Source organism: Anabrus simplex, chromosome 8, assembly GCF_040414725.1.
Source record: "Anabrus simplex isolate iqAnaSimp1 chromosome 8, ASM4041472v1, whole genome shotgun sequence".
NCBI lineage: Eukaryota > Metazoa > Arthropoda > Insecta > Orthoptera > Tettigoniidae > Anabrus > Anabrus simplex.
The window spans coordinates 194078054-194103948 of record NC_090272.1 but is presented as its reverse complement, the minus strand read 5'-3'; the positions used below and the strand labels follow the sequence as shown (position 1 = coordinate 194103948).

At 39.3% G+C, this 25895-nt stretch overlaps 1 protein-coding gene across 1 annotated transcript in view; it reads right to left on the bottom strand.

Moving 5' to 3' along the window:
- S6KL (S6 Kinase Like) overlaps positions 1-25895 on the bottom strand; it is a 632786-nt gene that overhangs the window by 579452 nt on the left and 27439 nt on the right. The window contains exons 6-7 of the mRNA XM_067153213.2: positions 18861-18968; positions 9322-9480 (exon numbers count right to left, since the gene is read on the bottom strand). Of these exons, the coding sequence (XP_067009314.2) occupies positions 9322-9480; positions 18861-18968 (267 nt within the window). The remainder of the gene's footprint in view (positions 1-9321; positions 9481-18860; positions 18969-25895) is intronic.

Genomic DNA, 25895 nt, shown 5'->3' with positions numbered 1-25895 from the left:
ATGAATACCAACAGTAATTACCAAACTATCTCAGTCAAGTCCCACAGGGCTCAGTGTTAGGACCGTTACATTTTTCTTATTTTTATTAACAATATTGGTTAACTTACATTTCAGAGGTAGATTATCACTTTTTGCACATGACACCAATATATTCTATACTGGTGACAACATTCAAGAACTGGAACAAGATATGCAGCATGATGCAAATTTAATTGAAATATGGTTCCGTAAAAATCAATTTACAATCAATCTGACAAAAACCAATTAAATTTTTATTTCATAAACCTAAAAACAATTTTTTTTAAAGATTTACATTTGACATTTTTTGGGCAATCAGTACCTAGAGTAAAGGCTGCTAAATTTCTTGGACTAATTATTGATGAATCACTAACATGGAAGAATCATTTTGAATCTATCTGTAACAAACTGATCCCAGCTACTGGCATTCTAAATAGACAGAAATACAAAGTTTCTCATGATTTATTGAAAAGTGTTTTCCAAGAGCTAATTGAGAGCCATATTATTTATATGATCCATATATGGGCATATTGTACTAAAGAATTATTCACTAGAGTTGTCAGATTGAAAATACTTTTTAAATTGCCTCTGTTAACTCCTACTGAACAATTGTACAGACCATGTAATGTTCTCTCGCTTGATACCCTACGACAGAAAACTTCATTGGTTATGATATATCCCTTTCAGACCGTGCACGCACAATTGTGCGGGTTCGCATTTTATTTATGTCTGAGCTTATTTGACGTTTTCTTTTCGCTAGACCGGACTGCAGTGCTTGTGCAGGACATGAAGCATCTACTTCAGCTGTTTTTATTTAGTACTTGACCACCAGGGGACAGGAAGAAGAGTTTAAAAATTCAGTTCATTAGCAATATGGTGGGAAGCAGTAATGCCTAAAGTAAGTATTTATTTATTGCATTCACATTAATCTAGAAGCTTTACTGAATAGCAGAATATAATCAATGAAGTGTGTAGATTGTGTAGCAAACGTAAATTGTGAACTTACAACATCGTACGTAATACCATGAGGTTTTGAATGTTGATACGCACATACGTGCGGGCTAGGTTTCCTTACAGGCAATGCATGCAGGAGTGCTGGGCGCTGTCACAAAAAGGACTGTGAAAGAAAATCTCGTACTCTACATGAGAAATGTAATGTATAAGATTTTAATTGTTTAAAATCGTTCCACACTGTAAAATAGAACATTTGATCATGTACATGTGCATTTCATGTACATGTGCATATTCACATGTACTGAGTTGAATTTTTATTTTTTTTATTTTTTGCAAGTAGGGAATGAATTCCTGACACGCACAATTGTGTGGGTTCTGTTTTTCAGCCGATTGTTCTTATTTTGTAAAATAAACTGTAAAAACATGTGTTTGAGAGCATTTTAGCAAGTTTTTGACGTTTTGACACCTCCAGATTTCTTTCAGGTCTGACGACAAGCTGCTGCTGCCAAAAGGGCAGTAATAGCAAAACTCCTCCTCAATGTAGAAAATGTAATGTTTACTTGTATTTGAACGAAGATTTAATTATTTTAAATTATTCATGTTTGTGGATGGTTCATGTTTGTGGGTTACTGTAGTCACGTCCTAGTTCGTGAACCATGGGCAACGGCTGAGTGGCCTAGTAAGTGGTCCTGAGAGTCGGGATACCAGTTGCTATGGAATGGGAGTGGGCATCTCGGACATATTCTGAGTCGTGGCCTTCCTTGTGCTCAGGCGGCTAGGACTACACAATTCACCGGTGGTCCATAACCCGTTAGAGGAGAGATCCTCACTTGGACTATGTGCAAGTAGGGCAGCATCCTGCTTCATGAATTTACCGAGCTCAGAACACTTTAAGCAAGCCTCGGACCTATGGGAGTAATGGAGTCCCACTCCCATTTGGCAGGCGAGGGACTCCTTGGAAACAACTTGGCGAATGAAATGGAATTCGATGGGGAGCTATCAATATTAATGGGGCTTATGGAAGAAAGAAGGTAGAACTTGCTGAGTCAGCAAAGAGGATGCATCTGGATGTGCTAGGAGTAAGTGATATTCGGGTAAGGGGAGATAAGGAGGAAGAGATAGGAGATTATAAAGTGTACTTGACGGGTGTTAGAAAGGAAAGGGCAGAGTCTGGGGTAGGGCTCTTTATCAGGAATACCATTGCACGCAACATAGTTTCTGTTAGGCACGTAAGTGAGCGAATGATGTGGGTAGATTTGTCACTGGGAGGAATTAGGACAAGAATTGTGTCCGTGTATTCACCATGTGAGGGTGCAGATGAGGATGAAGTTGACAAGTTTTATGAAGCATTGAGTGACATCGTGGTCAGGGTCAACAGCAAGGATAGAATAGTGCTAATGGGCGATTTCAATGCGAGAGTTGGGAATAGAACTGAAGGATACGAAAGGGTGATTGGTAAATGTGGGGAAGATATGGAAGCTAATGGGAATGGGAAGCGTTTGCTGGACTTCTGTGCTAGTATGGGTTTAGCTGTTATGAATACATTCTTCAAGCATAAGGCTATTCACCGCTACACATGGGAGGCTAGGGGTACCAGATCCATAATAGACTATATCTTAACAGATTTTGAATTCAGGAAATCTTTTAGGAATGTACGAGTTTTTCGGGGATTTTTCGATGATACAGACCATTATCTGATCTGTAGTGAACTAAGTATCTCTAGGCCTAAGGTAGAGAAAGTGAAATCTGTCTGCAAATGAATAAGGGTAGAAAATCTCCAGGACGAGGAAATTAGACAGAAGTACATGAATATGATTAGTGAGAAGTTTCGAACAGTAGACAGTAAGCAGGTTCAGGATATAGAAAGTGAATGGGTGGCATACAGGGATGCTGTAGTAGAAGCAGCAAGGGAATGCCTAGGAACAACTGTGTGTAAAGATGGGAAAAGGCGAACATCTTGGTGGAATGATGAAGTGAGAGGAGCCTGTAAACGTAAAAAGAAGGCTTATCAGAAATGGCTCCAAACAAGGGCCGAGGCAGACAGGGATTTGTATGTAGATGAAAGAAACAAAGCGAAACAAATAGTTGTTGAATCCAAAAAGAAGTCGTGGGAAGATTTTGGTAATAACCTGGAAAGGCTAGGTCAAGCAGCAGGGAAACCTTTCTGGACAGTAATAAAGAATCTTAGGAAGGGAGGGAAAAAGGAAATGAACAGTGTTTTGAGTAATTCAGGTGAACTCATAACAGATCCCAGGGAATCATTGGAGAGGTGGAGGGAATATTTTGAACATCTTCTCAACGTAAAAGGAAATCATCATGGTGGTGTTGCAAACAGTCAAGCTCATGGGGAGGAGGAAAATGATGTTGGTGAAATTATGCTTGAGGAAGTGGAAAGGATAGTAAATAAACTCCATTCTCATAAGGCAGCAGGAATAGATGAAATTAGACCTGAAATGGTGAAGTATAGTGGGAAGGCAGGGATGAAATGGCTTCATAGAGTAGTCAAATTAGCGTGGAGTGTTGGTACCTTCAGATTGGACAAAAGCAGTAATTGCACCTATCTATAAGCAAGGGAACAGGAAGGATTGCAACAACTATCGAGGTATCTCATTGATTAGTATACCAGGCAAAGTATTCACAGGCATCTTGGAAGGGAGGGTGCGATCAGTCGTTGAGAGGAAGTTGGATGAAAACCAGTGTGGTTTCAGACCACAGAGAGGCTGTCAGGATCAGATTTTCAGTATGCGCCAGGTAATTGAAAAATGCTACGAGAGGAATAGGCAGTTGTGTTTATGTTTCGTAGATCTAGAGAAAGCATATGACAGGGTACCGAGGGAAAAGATGTTCGCTATACTGGGGGACTATGGAATTAAAGGTAGATTATTAAAATCAATCAAAGGCATTTATGTTGACAATTGGGCTTCAGTGAGAATTGATGGTAGAATGAGTTCTTGGTTCAGGGTACTTACAGGAGTTAGACAAGGCTGTAATCTTTCACCTTTGCTGTTTGTAGTTTACATGGATCATATGCTGAAAGGTATAAAATGGCAGGGAGGGATTCAGTTAGGTGGAAATGTAGTAAGCAGCCTGGCCTATGCTGACGACTTGGTCTTAATGGCAGACTGTGCCGAAAGCCTGCAGTCTAACATCTTGGAACTTGAAAATAGGTGCAATGAGTATGGTATGAAAATTAGCCTCTCGAAGACTAAATTGATGTCAGTAGGTAAGAAATCCAACAGAATTGAATGTCAGATTGGTGATACAAAGCTAGAACAGGTCGATAATTTCAAGTATTTAGGTTGTGTGTTTTCCCAGGATGGTAATATAGTAAGTGAGATTGAATCAAGGTGTAGTAAACCTAATGCAGTGAGCTCGCAGTTGCGATCAGCAGTATTCTGTGAGAAGGAAGTCAGCTCCCAGACGAAACTATCTTTACATCGATCTGTTTTCAGACCAACTTTGCTTTATGGGAGCGAAAGCTGCGTGGACTCAGGATATCTTATTCATAAGTTAGAAGTAACAGACATGAAAGTAGCAAGAATGATTGCTGGTACAAACAGGTGGGAACAATGGCAGGAGGGAACTCGGAATGAGGAGATAAAGGCTAATTTAGGAATGAACTCTATGGATGAAGCTGTACGCATAAACCGGCTTCGGTGGTGGGGTCATGTGAGGCGAATGGAGGAGGATAGGTTACCTAGGAGAATAATGGACTCTGTTATGGAGGGTAAGAGAAGTAGAGGGAGACCAAGACGACGATGGATAGACTCTGTTTCTAACGATTTAAAGATAAGAGGTATAGAACTAAATGAGGTCACAACACTAGTTGCAAATCGAGGATTGTGGCGACGTTTAGTAAATTCTCAGAGGCTTGCAGACTGAACGCTGAAAGGCATAACAGTCTATAATGATAATGTATGTATGTATGTATGTATGTAAAATAGAACATTTGATCATGTACATATGTATATACACATGCATGGAGGTAATTTTTCTTTTTTGTACGTAGTGAAGTAAGTCCCGACACCCACAATTGTGTGGGTGCTTTTTTTCAGATGTTAATTTTTATTTTGTAGAATAAACTAAAACTATATGTATTTAAGAGCATTTTAGTCAGTTTTTGACGTACAAACAAAAATTCACAGCGCCAGTTTTCTTTCAGGTCTGAAAGGGATATAAAATTATTCGTAATTTGGCAACTCAAATACATCATGTAAAACAAATTCAGTAAATCACAATTATAATACAAGAAATGCTAATAATATCCATTGCACTGTTATCCATTCAAATAAATATGGAAGTAATTCCATAAGGCATTATTCTGTTAGTCTCTACAATAAACTGCCGGAAGACATACAGAACGCCTCTTCAATACGAATGTTCAAAAACTAGTAAAATAATTATTTTAAGCAGAAAAAAATTATATTTAATAAATTTCGAAAATGACTGTTACATTTTCCTTCTTGTATATTTAGTCGTTTGTTTGTCTGCTTGTTTACTCCTACAGTGTATCATTATGAAACAATTCAATTATATAAAACAAAACATATGCATATGATTATATTTATAGGATATCTTAATATTTTATGATACTAACGTATGTGTGATATGTAGTACTTAGATCTATTCATGTACCAAAATTATTATAACTAATTTGATGTAACAAACTTATATTACTGGAGTGTATTAATTTACTTTATAAATACTTAAAGTTTGGACTGGGAAGACTTGGGAGAAAGGAGACAAGCTGCTCGATTAAGTGGTATGTATATCACAAATATTATTATAATATTGTAAGTGGTATGTTCCAAGCTGTCAGTGAAGAGATGGCGTAGGAGGACATCAGTAGACGAATAAGTTTGAGTAGTGTCTTTAAAAGTAGGAAAGATCACAATATGAAGATAAAGTTGAAATTCAAGAGGACAAACTGGGGCAAATATTCATTTATAGGAAGGGGAGTTAGGGATTGGAATAACCAAGGGAGATGTTCAATAATTTTCCAATTTCTTTGCGATCATTTAAGAAAAGGCTAGGAAAACAACAGATAGGGAATCTGCCACCTGGGCAAGTGCCCTAAATGCAGATCAGTAGTGACTGATTGTAGCCATGATAATATTAAAATGTACTGCACCACAGTAAGCTTTAGCTCAGGTGCCTCGGCTAATAAATAAATTAAATTAAAAATAAAATGTGATATCATCTGCATAAAGCAGTGCTTGAAAATAGACTGCTCAAAGTCTCCACTTCATTTTGTGGGTTCAGCACTTAAATATTTTTGTTACTTCATCCCTGAAGATGTTGGAACAGTAGAGGACTAAAACTATTGCCTCATTTGATTTTTTCTCCATAGGGAATTCCCCTAACATTTTACCATCCATATGATCTATTCGCACCGGTTGCTCATGAACAAACTTTACAGCATTCAGCAGCCTTGCTGGTACCTCTTGTTTTCTTGACCTTCTCTTATGTATTACCTTGGCACAGAGTCAAATGTGGCTTTCAGGTCAAGAAAAGCAAGACAGAGGTCCCAGTTCTCAGCAATATTCTTCTTTATTATTGTCCTCCAAGTACAGATGTGGTTTTACATCTGCTCCTCCCCCACATCTGCTGCAGTTCTGTTTAGTTGCATAACTTTAAACCATTAAAAACTGAGTCTAACCATCATGACCTTGGTCTCCCTCTGCTTCTCTTACTCTCCTTCCTCCACTGACCTCACATGACCCCAGCAACGAAGCTAGTTTATGCGCACAACTTCACCCAACAAGTTAATTCTTAGCCTTTATCACCTCATTCCAGGTACCCTCCTGCCATAGCTCCTAAATGCATGTAATTGAATTAGGAGGAGACATTTAATTTTTCCTTTGCAAAGTGAAAACCGTCAATACAGAATGATTCTAATATCTAATAACCAGCAAATGTTCTCGCTACTTTCATGTCTGGTACTTCAAAGTTATGAATAACTAATAGTGTGAACATTAAACATCATTTTGTATTTTCATTAAGGGATACTCTTAGCACCAGAAATAGACATACAGTTGAACCTGGAACTTCATGAAATGTATTGTCCCATGATACACCTAAAGTGCAAGAGGAGAAATGGGAGAATAAACCACAGTTATAGCCACTGTCGGGATGCAGGAATAGACTACCTTACAAATTGTGTAGAACTGTTTGCTTTATGCCTATGAAGATAGACTGAAAGCACTACACGAAGTGACAACAAGTGCTCTAAAGTGACTGGCAAGTGTTCCACAGATATACTGCCCAATAGTGGGTGTTAATATGACCTTGCCCTCTATGAGAACTCGCACTTTGATAAGCAGTTATTCAAAATATGATAATGTTTATTACTGCTAACATCACAAAATTTGTTAACCTTAAGAACATTCATACACAACTCGTCATGTAGCAGTTTATTGGTCTTCCTCAGATACTTGCTTTTAGCCAACGAATCAACTTACAGCTTTCAGATGTTTTGAGGACATGGTAAGCAGAAATATGATGTTTTGCTCTATTGTCTGGAATGGATAGTAAAGTGGTGTCAATTTTTCTCATTTAGTATGGTATTAGTTTGGCAAAATGCATAGTGCAAGTGGAATATAAGAACGAAAAGTGAGAGAAAAAAAACCAGAAAAAATACGAGGGTCGAGTCATAAGTCATGGCAACTATTTCTTTTTTCCTCGCGAACAGGAGACAACACAGAAAATCTAAGATATGCATTTGGAAATATAGGACATGTACTTATGCATAGTGCCTGAAGACAAATTCTGTCTTCAGGAGATTCTCATAGGAAAGTGACAGAACACAGGCCATGGTAAACTTTGTTGTATTATGGTATAGACAGTAAATACACAAGACTACGTGCAAAGGACAAGTCTCCACTGGTTACAGACCTTCGAAATAATCACCCAAGGTTTCCACTGTGCGTTGCCAGCGGTGGGGCAGGCGCTGAATACCATTTGCTGCATGTGTATCGCTAACGAGTGACACCTCTCTCTGAATGCTATTACCATGTCCTCTTTGTTAGCAAACTGTTGGCTTCTTGACTTTGGGGATTAGATCATGGCCACACCTAATGCTTCTTGCAGCTCTGCATGGCATTGGCGTGCATTTCTGCTGTGGAGAACTGCTATTTTAATATACGATCGTTGCTTCTGCTTGTTGACTTCCATTTTGTGATGCTCTCACTCACACATTGAACTTGAGGGCATGCTTAGACCCACACTGTTGTTTACATACACCATCTAGTGGCATCATACGCAACTACATACCGTACGTTTCCAAATGCATATCTTAGATTTTCCGTGTTGTCTCCTGTACGCGAGAAAAAAAATAGTTGCCATGACTTATGACTCGACCTCTGTATATTTCAGAAATTCTATAGGAAATTACTAAATTAAATACTATGGTGGGTTATCAGGGTCCTTAAAATAATATCAATACTCTGAGAGATAATAATAATGTTATTTGCTTTATGTCCCACTAACGACTTCTGCGGTTTTCAGAGACGCTGAGATACCGGAATTTAGTCCCGCAGGAGTTCTTTTAAATGCCAAAAATCTACTGACACGAGGTTGACATATTTGAGCACCTTCAAATATCACTGGACTTAGCCAGGATTGAACCTGCCAAGTTGGGGTCAGAAGGCCAGCGCCTCAACCGTCTGAGCCACTCAACCTGGCTATTTAATTTCTACGCCTGTGCTGTTTGCAGGTGTTGTCACATAAAGCATGGCATCCCCTGCGTAAGATGCTGCTAACGCAAGAATGGATTCCAGACGTGGAGATCAAAACCAGAATCAGAACTGCAAGAAGTGTAAATGAAATGAACCCCACCTCATGTGCAACCATGAGGTCCAGTTTGAAACCCATCGGCTTGTCATGAAGTGTTACGTGTTACTTGAGCTGCTTTACGGTGTCAAAGGATGGATGCTAAAGTATATGTCAACCAATGAGGATACTCTACGTAGTGCCAAAAAATTACTATCAAAGGATAGAGCAATGTCCACCTATTCCTTTGATAGTGATCAATTGTCAATATGAACCATAATGAAATTCATAACTTATGAGTGCCAGAAAATGTTGGGAAGCCCCTGCGAAACACAGGAAAACAGCCTGTTTTGGTCACATCTTTTAAAATCACAAATACAGCCTTCAACAGTGATTTAAAAAAGTGCCATGAAAAACTTAGTCTGTCCTTTCTCCAGTGTGCATTAAAAGTGCTTCATCACGGTGAAAGAGAGGAAACCTGACATGTAACAGCCAAGTCTCTTTTCTGGTAAATAAGATCAAAACTTAAGCCTGATGGTCAACATTTATAACAAAACATGTCATTTAGAAACAACTCACCCATATACTGGAATGTTCCACAAATGGTTGAAGTTCGAGCTCCATACTTGAGCCATTTGGCAAGCCCAAAGTCTATTAACTGTGCATGGCCGTCGCTGTCCAATAAGATATTCTCCAACTTGAGATCACGATAAATAACTCCGGCGTTGTGCAGGAAATCTGAAGGAAATTCAATGAAGCAACCTTAATAACTCATCTTAAATAAAACTAACAATCAACCAGACAGTCATCACTATTTATAACATAATCATCATCATCATCTTCCTTCCAAGTATTGGGCCATGTGACCCGTTACGGTCTTGCATTTTACTTATTGCAAGACTTGAAAGCAATCAAATGACCTTCCGACGGGTTGTTAGCCTGAAGGAAGTAAGACCATTGGTGGGGCTGCCACCTCTCAGCTAATGGACTAGCTGAAATCACAGCATTTCCTCCATAATGGATGTAACGGTTATACCGCCGTGACTCTGTCGACAGGGCCTCATCTGTGGGAACAGGTTTCTTCATCTCGGGAAGGTGAGGCTGGCCTTTGGGCAGAAGAGGTTATGTCATAATTATCATCATCATCATCATCCTTCCAAGTACTGGGCCATGTGGCCCGTTACAGTCTTGCATTTTCTTTCCATCGCTTCATTGGACGTCCTATAGATCTCTGTCCTCTTGGTTGATAGCGTAGGATCTCCTTTGGTAGTCTTCCAGATTCCATCCTTTGAACATGATGTTTCCAGTTTTCTTGGTAATCATAGATGTAATTTGTACCGGGCGGTACACCTCCGCGCCGCTAATTCAAACATTGCACCTGTTGGAACTCCTCTACTGGAGGAAGCCTGAACTTTAACAACCATGTTAATTCTAAAGTTTCTCAGAAGATGTCTCTACTGTAAATTTTGAAGTGTCTGAACTATGTCAATTTCGATTCGTGTTTGTCTGCTCCATAGCAAGAACTTTGAACATTCTCTAACAGATGTCTCTACCAAAACTGATAACGCTCTCTGGTGTAAAGGAATGAACAATCCAGAAGAAATTTAACATTCATAAGTTTTGTTTTTGCTAAATTTTGTTCTGTGGTTTGAGAGTTGGCAATATAATCCTTTCTTTCCGCCTGTTTTGTATGTAGCCAATCAGGAATTTCTGTAATTAATTTTCCACCCAATAAGGTGTTTCTTCTTCATCTGGTGTATTAGTTTTTGCTGTTATCCAATAAAATTTTGTGAGCGGTTGTAATCATTCATGAAACGTCTCGAATCTTCCGCGAGGGTATATAAACTGCTGATTTTCTGGTCTCCTCGCCACTTCAGTAACATCTTTCTTTGTGTGATTATGTAGCAGGGGGCGGGAAGCGCCTCTTTCTTCGGGCAGCAGTTCAACCATCAGGTAATGGCCATTTTATAACTTATTTGCTTGCTAGCTCAGCAGTTTAACCCTCGGGGCGGGTTCAAAATTTTCCTCATGTAACCTATATTTACAATGTAAAAGACACTTGGTATAAATTCTGTTTCCTTAACTACAAACTGGGATAGAGTGTGCCTAACCCTCTCGAGCTCCCATTCATTTTGTTTTGAGGTGACTACATTTTTATAACAATTTTCCTTCTACTCGTAATGTCATAACATTTTTCAATCGTGTCACCTCCGTAGTATGGGATTAGCCCTTGCATAAGTGGCCTAGGGCCAAATAGGTTTTAAAGAAGTGTATTAGGAGTGCAGTTACGCCTCCTCTCAAGTTAGTATTTTGGGAACTGTCCTGTTTCTTTATTGAGTAGGCCTCAGTAGGTTGGGTATTTTTACCCCTGTTTTCATGTGCTTGGAGGACAGCTTGAAGGTGGAGTTTGGTGTGGCCTTTGATAGGCTTGAACTTTGAGAGCGGGTTGCTCTTTCTTATATTTAGTTTCTGTGTGCCTTGAGCAGGCTTTACTGAGTAATAGGGAGCGAGTGCTCCTGGGCATGATTGGGGTTTTCTGCCCCTTTGTTAAACCTCGTGTATAAGTAAAGTTGGGCTCATTGCTCAGGGATTGTGTTTTTGGAACTCGAAGCCCAATATACATTAATAAACTGTAATTGTACATTCTTATTTTGTTGCTATATAACCAAGTTCCTGTTGTACTTGTTATTTCTTGATCTTGAAAAGAAAATATAACCTTGTTGAATTTTAAATTAACTTTAATTTCGTAAGTTGAGACCTGTTCATCCCAGCACCTTCTTTCACCTCTAACTACCACGGAGAACTCCTTAACATAATTGATTACTGATTTCACATACAGTCCTTTAAGCACATCTTCATTTCTTATACGATTCCATTTCGTATAGCCTGCTGTTCTGCGCATGAACGTCATTTCACGTGCTGTAATTCTGGAAATGTCTTGAGTTCTTATTGTCCATGCCTCACTGCCATAGCAAAGTGTTGGTCTGGCTAAAGTATTATAAAGACGTAAGCGAGTGTGTTTTTGGACAAGAGATGGCTTCATGATATGATTTATGATTCCTGTTGTTCTGGTAAATTTGGTTATTTTTGCAGAGATATCAATTTCCCCTTGGTAAGATAAATTGTATCCCAGATAATTGAATTTGTTGACTCTTTCCAAAATGTTATTATCTAAACAGATTTTACTCGGGATAGGGTCCTTCCCCTTACAGGCCATTATTTTGCTCTTTTGTGGTGAAACAATCATGTCGAATTTTGAAGAGACTTTCTGGAGATTAAATACTGACCACTGAAGATCATCTTCTGATGATGCTACCAATGCAACATCATCAGCAAAGGGTATGGCATCAAGATGTGTGAGATATCTGCTGACTGGGATTGATCCATGCCTTTCATGCCTCCATTCCTGTATTATGTTGTTCATATAGATTATGAACAACAAAGGAGAAAGTCCACAACCTTGTCTCACACCTCTGCTGACCGGTTTCCATTCAGTCTGATGATTACCTAACTTTATCGCAATAAGGTTGTCACTGTACATATTGTATATGTTATCTATTAACTGTTGTGGGGCATTATCTTCTGCTAAGATATTAAGAAGTCTGTTCCTGTTAACTAGGTCAAAGGCTTTCTTAAAATCAACAAATGCTATGTGAGTTTCCAAGTTAAATTCCCTGCGTTTTTCAACTAAGGTTTTCAAGGTAAAGTAAGCATCAGCACATGAGCGCCCCTTTCGAAATCAATGTTGTTCATCTCCAATCACATTTTCATAATACCTGAATAATTTTTCTCTGACAATATTAGAGTAAATTTTGTAACCTGAGTTGAGTATACTTATCCCTCTGTAATTTCCACAATCTTTCACACTGCCCTTCTTATGGAGAGGAATAACTATAGCTTTTTGCCAATTCTCTGGTGGTCTGTTGCCATTCCAAATTAAATTGATGAATTTGAGAAATCTTTGCTTGAAGATGTCACTGGAATACTTGAATAATTCTGCGTTTATTGAATCTTCTCCAGATACTTTTCCATTTCTAAGTTTTCTGAGTATTAGCTCCAGTTCTTCGAGTGTAATGGTTTCCGAAGACTTGTTATGAGATGTTGGCAGAAGAAATGGCTCAATATTTGAACCTCTCCAAAGGTTCCAAAAATAAATGAGCCACTCCGTTAGAGGTATTGCATTAATACGTATGTCTTCTTTTACATCATTATTTAGTTTCTTGAGTATTTTATAGGTCTGTGGTTGTGGTGTTGTTATATCAGTCTCCAGTTGTGAAACAAAGTTTTCCCAACTCTTTCTGTGCTTTTTCCGCACTTCCCATTTTGCTATTGCTCTCTTGTGGTGATACTCTATTTTATCTTCTAATTTGCCAGTTGACAAAAATTTTTTATAAGCATTTCTTTTGTCTGAAATAACTTTTTCAATCTCTTCATCCCAGATTCTTAAACCCTTTTTCCTCTGCCACTTTTTCTTAACTCCCAAACTCTCAGAAGCAGACTGCTTTAAAACTGAACACAAATTAGACCACTCCATTTCCACGTTGTCACTAACTGGTGTCATCTGTGTAAGTTTATTAAGTCTGTTCTGGTACAGCCATTTTATACTGGGGTCTCTTAATAGGTTAACCTTGTAAGAAGTTTTAATTCCTTGTATTGTTTGTTTGTTTGTTTCTTTTATACCATCTAGGCCTCAGACGAATAGGTGCTACTAATAGATAGTGATCAGTTTCCAATTCAGGGCCTCGATAGACTCTTGTATCCAAGACTAAATCTGCCAATTTACCATTACAAATTATATAATCTATAATCGATTTCTGATTTCGTGCAGACCACGTATACTTGTGGGTGTCCTTGTGTGGGAACATTGTATTCATAATCTTTAACTGATTGAAGACAGTGAAATCTATTAATTTCGTTCCATTGTTATTGCGGGTTGTTTCTCCATGGATTCTGATGTGATTCTGAATTTTTTCATTACCAACTCTGGCATTGAAGTCTCCCAGTAATAATAGCATATCTTGTTTGTTATTTTTATTGACTATCTTTTGCAGATCATTATAGAACCCATCACTTTCATTTGAATTGCCCTCCACTGCAGCGTATACCCCAATAACTGTAAGATAACCCCTGAATAGTTTTAGTCTTAATTGGATAATCCTTTCATTCCAAAAAGTGTAGCTATCAATTGTTGATCTTAATCTTTTGTGTACCATGAGCAGTACACCCGCCTGTGCTCTAGTATCTCTGTCAACCCCACTGTAAAACTGTAAATAATTTACTGTCTCTTTTGATCCCTGAAGCTTTCTTTTTGTTTCTGAAATTGCTGCAATTAAAATGTCTTTTTTGCGAGAATGTCGTCCAGCTAGTCATCTTTGTGTGAGATACCTTGTACATTCCAGGTAGCACATCTAAAAGTATTTTTCTTCTTCCAATCTTTGTCCATTTCACTGTCCTTTTCATTGCCAGGAGAGGTTATGTATTCCACATAAAGTTCATTTTGGATAATATACAGAACAATAACAAATAGGTTAATATGCCAAGTTCTTCATGGTGTAGATAAAATACATATAAAGTGTATAAAATATCATAATTTTAAAATATTCACCGTATAAGGAAACTTCAATCTTCAAAGAATATAAAATACTTGTTTATGATAACCATAGCAACTGTCACTAATCCTTCACAGCACCATAATTTTCATATTTTCCAAAAAAACTACTATAAAATTTAGGACACCAGTAAGTGCATATTACAAAGATGACTTAAAAGTTTCATAACAACAGCATCAAATCTATATCAATTCAGAACAAACAGAATTATAAAAGTACTAATACAGAGCTTCTCATATATGTAATAGATAACATAATCATTCTGCAGATTACATGCCTTGGCCTATTTTAAAGGCTTCTTCGGTGCAGATTAACATTACAATATCTGATATGGCTTAATCATCATAAAGACTGTATAATGAAAGGGTATTCACATTAGATAACTGCTCCTTTTTTCCATCTCTTGTCTGTCTCCCCACTCCATCCTACACAGCATCTACTTGCCAACAATGACCACTACCATTATTATGATATCCTCCGCTTCTGAAGGATGTGTGCCAAAAATGTTGGACCCATGTATTTCTTTTGTGTATACTCTGTTCATACATTCTTACATAGGAAGTCACTATTCTCCATCTGTTCCTAGACTTTATATTTTGCTTCTACTAGCTTCATAGCTAAGCTTTAAAGATTGTTTAACTGTTACATGTCAAGAAGTGTGAGGTGCAATAATTTCAACCAATGATGGATGTCATTTGCTATGCCAAAAACTCACCAAAATTGACAATGGTGTCCCAATTTTTTTCCTAAACAATTGGCTTTACGTCGCACTGACACAGATAGGTCTTATGGCGATGATAGAATATCAAAGGGATAGGAATGGGAAAGAAGCGGCCATAGTCTTAATTAAGCTACAGCCCCAGCATTTGTCTGGTGTGAAAATGGGAAACCACAGAATACCATCTTCAGGGCTGCCAACAGTGGGGTTCGAACCCACTATCTCCCGAATGCAACCTGACAGCTGCGCACTCCTAACTGCACAGCCAAATCGCTCAGTGTTTCCCATTTTCACACCAGGGGCTGGGCCTGTACCTTAATTAAGGCCACAGCCACTACCTTCCCATCCTTGCATCGTCAAAAACCACTAGCAAAAAAAACTTATAACAGAATAACAAAAATATAGGATTGAAGTCTCAAATCCATTAAATGGACAGAATGTATGTGAAATAAAGCATTTAATCAGTTGATTTGTCATATATAGAAAGACAGGAAGATGAATGGGAAAATCACAATGACAGGTCAGTGTGGGAAGAACGAGCAACAGAAAGAAGAGACATGGACAAACATGAAAATAAAGAAGGATAAGGACAATCTTCATTATATTCATACACTGCCGTCCTCACACAGATGGGTTCTCTTCACTTCAATAACAAATCTTCTTATCACCCGATGAGCTCGTTTCTACTTCCCTGCTTCATCAGAAGGTTAGGTTAACAGTCATTGAGGAGCCATCTTGACAGATTTTATTTTTTCACACCAATACGGATAGGTATTATGGCAATGATGGGATAGGAAAGGGCTAGGAACAGGACGGAAGCAACCATGACCTGTGAAAATGGGAAACCATGGAAAACCATTTTCAGGGTTGCCGACAGTGGGGTTCAATCCCACTATCTCCCCGAATGCAAGCTAAATAATAAATAATGGCATGTGGTTTCCGAAGAGGCCTGGAGCAGGTCTTTAGAGTTGACGCCACATAGGTAACCTGCACGTCTACGAAGATGGGGCCCTACCTACAATGATTTCTAATTATGAAGACTACACACTGTGCCGCACCAAGCCTGCCTGTTGTTGGCATTGCCGATAACATTACCAAAATGTGACGTGAAAATTATAGTTTCTCCTTGAAGATAGCGCTCTAGCCATCTGTGTTGTGATTCAGTCTGTCTCTCGCTCCCCGATGGTTAAGTTGTTCTGCTCGTGAAACCAACAATGGAGGAATCGAAAATGATGAGCAAACTGGGATTTAAAATGTGCTTCCTGATCTACGAATTGCTCCTAACTTGGATTTTCTTGTTTTAACTCTCGGCTCTTTGCTCGGAGTCATTATTCTGACTGACGTAAATATTTTTGAGATTCCGCATGTGCTGCTCCCAGGTATTTCATTTTATTTTATTTCATGTGCCAAAGTTACAAGAACAGTTCTATGTGATTGCATTTCTGTAGTCTTTTATTACCTGTCTTTGCGAGCTCTTAGTAAATTTATTTTGTGTGTGTTTTAAATTATTTTCTTTCTTTCTTTGTGTACACATGCGCGAGAGCGGACAGTGGTATCTACTTATCCGTTTGTTTGGGTCTGTGTGTTTGTGGGTTTTGAGACCATGCACTTCTGTTTTCTCGTCATTTTGAATCATGGTTGAGCATTGGTATATTGTAAGATTTGACGCTACAGGGTTTAATCCATGTTTGTCTACGTGAGGCAATTTGGATGTCCCGGGTAGCGGTTTGACGTTAGTTATGACTGCTACGATTATATTTGGATCAGCCTTGCCTATTTTTGCATCGGTCCAGCATTGTATCTGTGGTGTTCGAACCAAGCTTGTGAGTCCATGATATCCGTCGCTATCCTGCGCGAACGTAAACGTTGCATGCCTTGACACGCCGACCTAGCCTGGGTTAATTTTTATGTTAGGTATCTGTTCTTGTCCGTATGTATATGTGTGTGCCTGTGCTGTCTGCCTGAGTGCAGTTTATAGTACTCTCCGTATTACATAAAATCAGCTTCATGGTCCGCATAGCACTTAAACAGATTCACAATTAAGTATTTTTTATTTTCCACCTTGTCGAAACACTAAATTGCTTAGAATTCTCTTCTTACAAGGTCTGTTCCATAAATAATGCGACCAAATTCATAAAAAATAATTTATTGAATATATTCGTACAAATTATCAAAAATCTTCAAAACAGCACCCTCTTGCGTCGATACACTTCTGGAGGCGGTTTTTCCATGTCTGAAAGGCATCCTGGAAGGCCTTTTCCGGAATGTCCTTTAGAGCCGATGTAACATGCGCCTGGATTCTTTCAATCGTGTCCCAATGTTTTCCTTTCATGACTCCTTTTAACCGAGGAAACAAAAAAAAATGTCAGCGGGAGCCAGGTCAGAACTGTAGGGAGGCTGGGGAACCAATGGGGTATTGGTCCTGGCCAGGAAGTCGTTGACAATGAAGGCGCTGTGACTCGGCGCGTTGTCGTGATGAACTTTCCACGTGTCCTTGATGCCGCTTCGGCAGCGCGAGACCCTCCTTTTCAGTCTCTTGAGCACTTCCAAGTAGAAAGCTGGGTTCACTGTAGTCCCGGTAGGTACGAATTCATGGTGGACAATACCTCTGATGTCAAAGAAGACAATGAGCATGGTTTTGATCCTGGACTTGCTCATGCGTGCCTTCTTGGGACGGGGCAACGATGGGGTGAGCCACTCTGAACTCTGCCTTTTTGTCTCAGGATCGTACTCAAAAATCTATGACTCATCACCAGTGATAACTGAGTTTAAAAAATTAGGACCATTTTCACACATTCCCAACATTTCTCGGCACCGAAGCACTCGCATGTCCTTCTATTTGTCGGTCAAAACTTTTGGGACCAGTTTGGCACACACCTTTCTGATGTTCAAATCTTCGTTCACAATGTGGAAAACGGTTGTTTTTGCCACGTTTAGAGTTTGTGCTATCAATTGAAGGCTCAGCCGTCTGTCAGAGTTCAAACAATCGCGCACATGCGTCACATTTTCGTCGACTCGTGAGGTTGATGGCCGTCCACTGCGAGGTTTGTCGGTGATCTCCCCTCGGCCCTCCAAGAACGACTTGTGCCATCGGAAAACTTGTGATTTGGACAAGCAATCAGTCCCAAAGGCCTGCTGAAGTAATGGAAACATTTTGGTGGCAGGCTTCCCAAGTTTAACGCAAAATTTGATAGCATACTTCGGTTTTCCCTGTCATCTTTCATTCCAGCAACACTCTCCAATATCATTTCATCTGTCAGTCATTAATCGTTGCCTGAGAGGAGTACAACAGGTTTCAGCAGTTGCCACAATTCCTAATCCTCACCGCTAGATGGGGGATTCACTCGTTACATTCCTGATCTGATCAAATAACTGGAAACAAAACTGTGGAGGGTGAGAAGAAATGAATGTAGAAAAACTGAGACTGACGAGGAGAAAGCCAATTCAGTTGAAGACAGTAGTGTATGAAAAAGCAGAGAGTGTCCTTATCTTTTTGAATTTTCATGTCTGTCCTTCTCTCCTCTTTCTGTTGTCTAGTGTTGACTTGCCATTGTGTTTATCCTACTATGTTGATGACTGATATTTTAAGGGACCTAACATCTTGGTCATTAGTCAAAAATATCCTATTATGTGTTCCTATTTAAGTTTCTATCTTTCTATATATGACACAATGAATCTAATATCCTCCATCAACCACTGCCTATTGGGTATTCAAAATTCAGCATCACAATACAACAAATATTCTTTCTGCCTTCAATCTCACCTCTAACCTCAGAGGAAATTATACTAACCAAGGGCTAGGGCAATCTCCGCGATGTAGATGCGCACCAGGTCCTCAGGCAAGGGGCTGTAATTGTGACAGAGATCCAGCATCTCTCCACCAGACATGTACTCGCTCACTGCACAAAAAGAACATATCAGATTATATCATGTTCAGGGAAACTTAGGAAATACCATTAACAATAATTGTGAAGACTGTAAAAAATCATGCTTTAAGAAACACATAAATTTAAGTGTTAAGTGAAAGTAAGGCAAGCATGAATAGGTGCTAACATAGTTGGGCATGTGTAGGATCTGTTTACAACAACATGGGAGAAGGTTAAGTGGGTGGAGATTGCTATCAGTGGGATAGTATGTAGGAGGGATTCTGACTGGAGGGTGATCGGACATTTAAATACAAAGTGGGTATGTGGGAAACTGGGAGTGAGATTTGTAGATCCAAATGGGTGGGTACGAGATAGGAATCTACGCTCAGATGGCCTTCACTTGAACCACAATGGTACATATTTGTTAGGGTGTTTATTTAGAAGAGTTATAGCGAGGTACAGTCAAACAGCGAGGACTAGGGAGCAGTGATGAGAGTATAGGGAGCTGAAAGTGAGGTAAGGATGACATGAATTTTTTAAACTGTACAAGTGCTGTAAAGAAAACAAGAGAATTAGTAATTTATACATATATTCGTCCCTACTATGGCAAACTAGCAAAAGTGACAAACTAGGGAATCTGTAGTTCTGAAAAGTTTTGGTCTAAATTTTTTTATTTATATAATGTCAACCCTATGACAAAGTCTCACATCTGCAGCTTGTTCTGTATGGCTAACACATACAACCAATCATTAAATATAAAAGTTAATGTGACATGAGTAATCACAACTTCTTTCAGCTCTCCTAATTTTTTGACAATTTGCAGATTCGTTAGTTTGCTCGGGGGGGGGGAGGGAGCAGAGATATATATTTACCAGATACTGTAACAGGGATTGCATTATGGCTAAGAAGTGTTATTATGTATGTAAAAATGTTCTCATGGAACTGGAGCGTTTATCGTAGGGGCAGGATAGATTCAATAGGAGGGGGAGTATTCATACTAGTAAAAGAAGAATTTCTAAACTTGAAAAAGTTAAAGATAAAAAATTCTAGATGTAAAGCTCACCTCTAAAGATAATAGGCAACTTCATGTATTCGGGGTATACAGACCAGGAAGTTGTAATGCTGATTAATTTGATAAGGTAATCAGCCATGTTGGAAACGACACTGAAAGGAATGTTACTCTAACAGGTGATCTCAATTTACCAAATGTTAACTGGGAAGGCAGAGTATTGAATTTATCTGGCTCTATGATGATTTATGGCAGTAACATCTGAGAACACTAAGGACCTCCACAAAATTCTTAGAGAACTAAACAAGTGTGAAAAGTATGAAAGAAGGAGGTGGTGGTGGTGGTGGTGGTGGTGGTGGCGGTGGTGGTGGCGGCGGCAGCGGCGGGGGGGGGGCGGTGGTGGTTTAAGAGGAAGTACAGTTAGGCAACCATCCTATATATAGCAGTAATCAGAGATAAAAAATGGAAGAGATCTGACACTTCAAAAAATGAAGAAAGGAATACAAGGACCAGGAAGGGCATGAAAATGAAAGATTCCCTAGGACTCAACACCTAGTTGCATCAAGGTCAGAAATGAACAAGAGTTGACCAAGGAAGGTCGGAAAGGATAGATGAAAGTGAGGAACCTGGCACAAGTAAATGGAAGCAATGCCACGACTCAGCTAAGCGCCCTGTAGTCGCCAACCCTTGCTCCCAAGTTGAGACCCCCTGGGGCCCATATTAGTCACCTCTTACGACAGGCAGGGGATACCATGGACTTGGAGATAAAGGCAAAAAGCTACAATCAAGGTAGAGGAAGAAACTACTGAGCTGGTGGATAAGTTTAAATATCTTAGAAGTATTATAACTAAAGACCTCCACCCTATAACACACATAAAAGCCTAAATTGCCATAGCTAAAGAATTTATTTTTATTTTATTTTACTTTTTCGTAATATCTGGTGCCATCTATTTTCAGTTTTGACTCAGTTAATTTATAACAATTAGGTTCTTGAATAAATAAAATGACAAACTACCTGAAAAAGAACACATGGATTTAAACAGAAATAAACATAAATGTTGATACATTTCTAAATAATTTGAGTGTGATTTGACAGAATCTGATGATAAATAAATGAGTAACTGGATTAAAGCCACTATTTATTTATTTATTTATTTTAATACAATGAGCCACGAAATCCGACGTCCAGAATCTGATGATGTTCTTTCAAGAACAGAATATGTCATTCTATGTAAATTCTATATTAATTCCTTTTCAGGTATAATTCTGCTACCATATGTTATCCTTTTCAGATTGTTTATAAATGTATGTATTCAAAATTACTTTTGACACACTGGAGAACCTAACAGTTATAAAATAGCTAAAGAAAATTTAAACAAGAAAAACAGTTTCGCGGCCCACTAGGGAAAGATTTACTTTTTATCTTTTTATTTTTTAATACAAGCTGCTTTACGTCACACCGACACAGATAGGTCTTATGGCGACGATAGGACAGGAAGGGCGTAGGAGTGGGAAGGAAGCGGCCATGGCCTTAATTTAGGTACACCCCCAGCATTTGCCTGGTGTGAAAATGAGAAACCACAGAAAACCATTTTCAGGGCTGCCAAAAGTGGGGTTCGAACCCGCTATCTCCCGAATACTGGATACTGGCCACACTTAAGTGACTGCAGCTATCAAATTGGTACCCAAGATCTGAGGAAGAGACTAGTAAGATGTTATGTGTCAAGTATAGCTCTGTATGGTGAAGAAATACAGACAATGAGGAATAAAGAGCAGAGAAGAATAGAGACATTTCAAATATGGATTTAAAGAAGAATAGGAGTGAGCTGGGAATATAGAGTAACGAATGAGGAAGTGTTGAAGAGAGAACCATGCTAGCTGTGATTCATAAGAGAAAGCAAAATTGGATAGAACATAATCTACATCACGATTCCTTATTACGAGTAACAATGTAAAGGATGGTAAAAGGAAAATGAGGAAGGGGAAGGTGGAGACTCCCAGCTATTGGACAACATTAGAAAAGGGACAGATATGCAGAGGTAAAGAAAAGGGCACAAGACAGAGTGATATGGAACTCACAGGCATGACTGGACCAGGAGTGGTGCGTGGTATTGTTGTAGTGTTGCACAACTCTCAATGATTTTACACTTCATTTGTTGTCTTTTCTTCTAATTTTCTAGTTTAACAAACCTAACATATATTCTAAAACATGTTAAAATCAACCATCTTTGGTCATTCGATGTACTAATGCTTCATCAAGGACCAATAAATGCTGCCAGCTTCGAATCAAACTCAGGGAGTTTACTTTCCTACAGCAACTCCCAAGCAGGCAGTGTGGTGCAATGTAGTTTCAGCAGGGATGACCTTAAGCCTGTACATAGCAACAGGCAGCACACAAGCCAGAATCGGTCCTTGGGTGTTGCACAAGACCAGCAAGCCCCCTATCGAGAAACAATTCCAAATGTCCCTGTTAAGGCCGGTCTCCACTGATTAACATTTAACAACAACATGTTAAATGTTAAAAGTGTTAAATGTTAACAGGTGACACCATCAACACGTTAAATGTTAAATCTTGAATACTATTTCACTTAACATTGTGTCCACACTTAATAAACATGTTAAACTTGACTTCCTTTGTCTGTATACAGGTAGTTCATTATATAAATTTGTAGTAATACATTTAGGTGGTGTGCAGTATTTTCAAACAAGTACAATGGACTCAGATGAAGAGGATTACCGGGCGAGTTGGCCGTGCGGTTAGGGGCACGCGGCTGTGAGCTTGCATCCGAGATATAGTGGGTTAGAATCCCACTGTCGGCAGCCCTGAAGATGGTTTTCTGTGCTTTTCTGTGGTTTCCCATTTTCACACCAGGCAAATACTGGGGCTGTATCTTAATTAAGGCCATGGCCGCTTCCTTCCAAATCCTAGGCCTTTCCTATGGCATTGTCACCATAAGACCTATCTGTGTCAGTGTGACGTAAAGCCACTAGCAAAAAGAAAAAAAAAGATGAAGAGGATTTGGCCTTTGTTATTGCCACTGTTGCTTTTTGTTACGATTTAGAAATGCAGTTTTATTAGGCATATTTTCTCCCCTCTTGCTCATTGCTTCAAAAGCAAACCACTTTGAAGTATATACTTCGTCTGCTCCCACCCCCGACTTCTGACTTTTCTGAACTTTTTGCAATTCTCAACTGTACTGGGAGCGGAGGAACGCTAGTTTTTTTTTTAATGCACTTGCGGGAACATTTATAGATAATTTTGAGTTCCTGGAAACTGTCGGTTTTCTTTGCTTTATCTCTGTATTCCTTTGATGAAACATCCCACAAACAAGGCCTTTCTAATTATATCAACACCAGGCGAGTTGGTCGTGCGCGTAGAGGCGTGCGTGCGTCTGTGAGCTTGCATCCGGGAGATAGTAGGTTCGAATCCCAATTTCGCAGCCCTGATGATGGTTTTCCATGGTTTCCCGTTTTCACACCTGGCAAATGCTGGGGCTGTACCTTAATTAAGGCCATGGCCGCTTCCTTCCAACTCCTAGGCCTTTCCTATCCCATCAACGCCATAAGACCTATCTGTGTCAGTGCGACGTAAAGCCCCTAGCAAAAAAAATAAATTATATCATTAATTAAGTCCAGAGTAATCTCCTTGCCCACTCCATTTCTGACTATAAATTTTAGTACCGGTATAGTGCAGAGAGAATGATATATGTACGCATACTGTATTTGTTTAATTAATGTTATTTGCTTTACGTCCCACTAACTACTTTAATGGTTTTCGGAGATGCCAAGGTGCTGGAATTTAGTCCCGCAGGAGTTCTTTTACATGCTAGTAAATCTACTGACACGAGGCTGACATATTTGAGCACCGTCAAATACCACCGGACTGAACCAGGATCGAACCTGCCAAGTTGGGGTCAGAAGGCCAGCGCCTCAACCGTCTGAGCCACTCAGCCTCCTGGCAACTGTATTTGTAGCTTATAACAAAGAGCATGAGTATTGCGGAGTATTGTAACTATAATCCTACTACACGAGAACCACATCGTTTGCGTCGTTTAGGCTATCTCTTGGTATGGAAACAGCATGGAAGTTAAATAAATATTAAAATTTATTTATTCCACCTATTCAATACATAAATAGAGATTTTAATTAAGAACCTCACAGTTATAGGTATGAACCTTGGTCGTATCCACATGGTCCACCATGGCAACCAATCCTGTCATCAAGTTCCGCCCAAGCTTCAGTTGGAGAAGGTTGTGCCGTGTTCACTGTGCTTGGTGTGTTGCTATGCTCCCTAGAGCTCGCTATCGCCTCGTGCTCATTGAACTGTGTTTACAGAACTTTTCTTTCAGTGTGACTGTATTGAATAATGGTATTATATAGACAAGTTCATGGATTGGTGTTACTCGTGTGTGGCGACGAGGATCCCAGGAATTTAGTTGTTTTTTTTTCTTTACTCGCACTGACACAGATACGTCTTACGGCGACGATGGGATAGGAAAGGCCTAGGAATTGGAAGGAAGCAGCCATGGCCTTAATTAAGGTACAGCCCCGGCATTTGCCTGGTGTGAAAATGGGAAACCACGGAAAACCATCTTCAGGGCTGCCAACAGTGAGGCTCGAACCCACTATCTCCCGATTACTGGATACTGGCCGCAATTAAGCGACTGCAGCTATCGAGCTCGGTAGAAGGAATTTAGTGAGAATGGAGGAATCATCAGACAGAGGCCTAGGTACTCTATCTAACCATAATTTAGTTAGCTCAGCTGTAGGAACCGCATTAAATTTGTGCTATTCAGATGAACCGATAAGTTATGTAGAACAAATACATTCTCATGTGTCTACACTACATAAACGTGGTCTCCTGGATGAGCATCCTGATTACTGGAATGAAGAGGAACTAAGTGTGAAGAAGCTATCAGTGACAGTATGTGCCAGTGCAAATTTTCAAGAACATCGAACTAGCTGCCCAATTCTGCCAGCCCTATCTACGGTCGCTGCACAGCCTGTGCAGTTGAATACGTCCCAGCATACAGCTAGCCAGCTCTCTCCAAGTCAACAGGTACGAAGCAGCCCTCAGCCTGAGTCATACTTCTATAAGTTAGATGATGAAGGTCCGTTCATTGTGTATGCAGAACATAAACCCTGTGAGTCTGGTGTGGTAACTAAACATATCGGCCGGTTACATCCAGTGTTTGCGGGAAAGTGTATTAGGGCCTTAATACGAGACATGCGTACTGCTATAATGAACAATGCTACAAATGGACGTAATAGGATTCAAATATAACTTTCTTCCACTATATGTGCAAACAAGCTTGCTGAGTTACAATCCCCCTCACTCAGGCCCAGTTTCTTCAACTGTATGTTAAATTTTACTTTACAAATGTTAACTAACAATTGTTATTAATTTAACACTTTGTTTAAAAGTGCCCTGTTTCACGAACACATTTCCAACATTTGTTATGAAACAATTGTTAAAGACAAATTAACACATTTCAGTGAGATTTCTGAACGCGTTTGGCAGTGAGCGTCTTTTGTTTATTTACATAAAGCGCTCCTAGTGGTGTGTTGAAATAGTATTTTGTCTCACAGACACATGGTTGACATTATTATAGGTTATGATTAGCGGAGACCGGTAAGACATAAACATGTTAAGTAAGAGGAACAAAAGTATTATTATGAATGCAAGTTTTTATTTCATTTAATTTTAATTTAAAATTAAGCGAATGTGCTTAAAAAATGAAAGAACGGACTGTTATATCACAACATTCGATATAGCCTATTCTTATATTCCTATCACCGGGAAAATGTGATAATTGATGTGTTTTGAATGGTTTTCAGGCATTATTTTATTGCAGGGAAAATAATGTAATGCCTTGTTAATGCTGCAGTGGCAGCAGGAATTCTTTGCAGGATTCTACACACATTTTCTTGCACTCGTGAACACAGTTGCC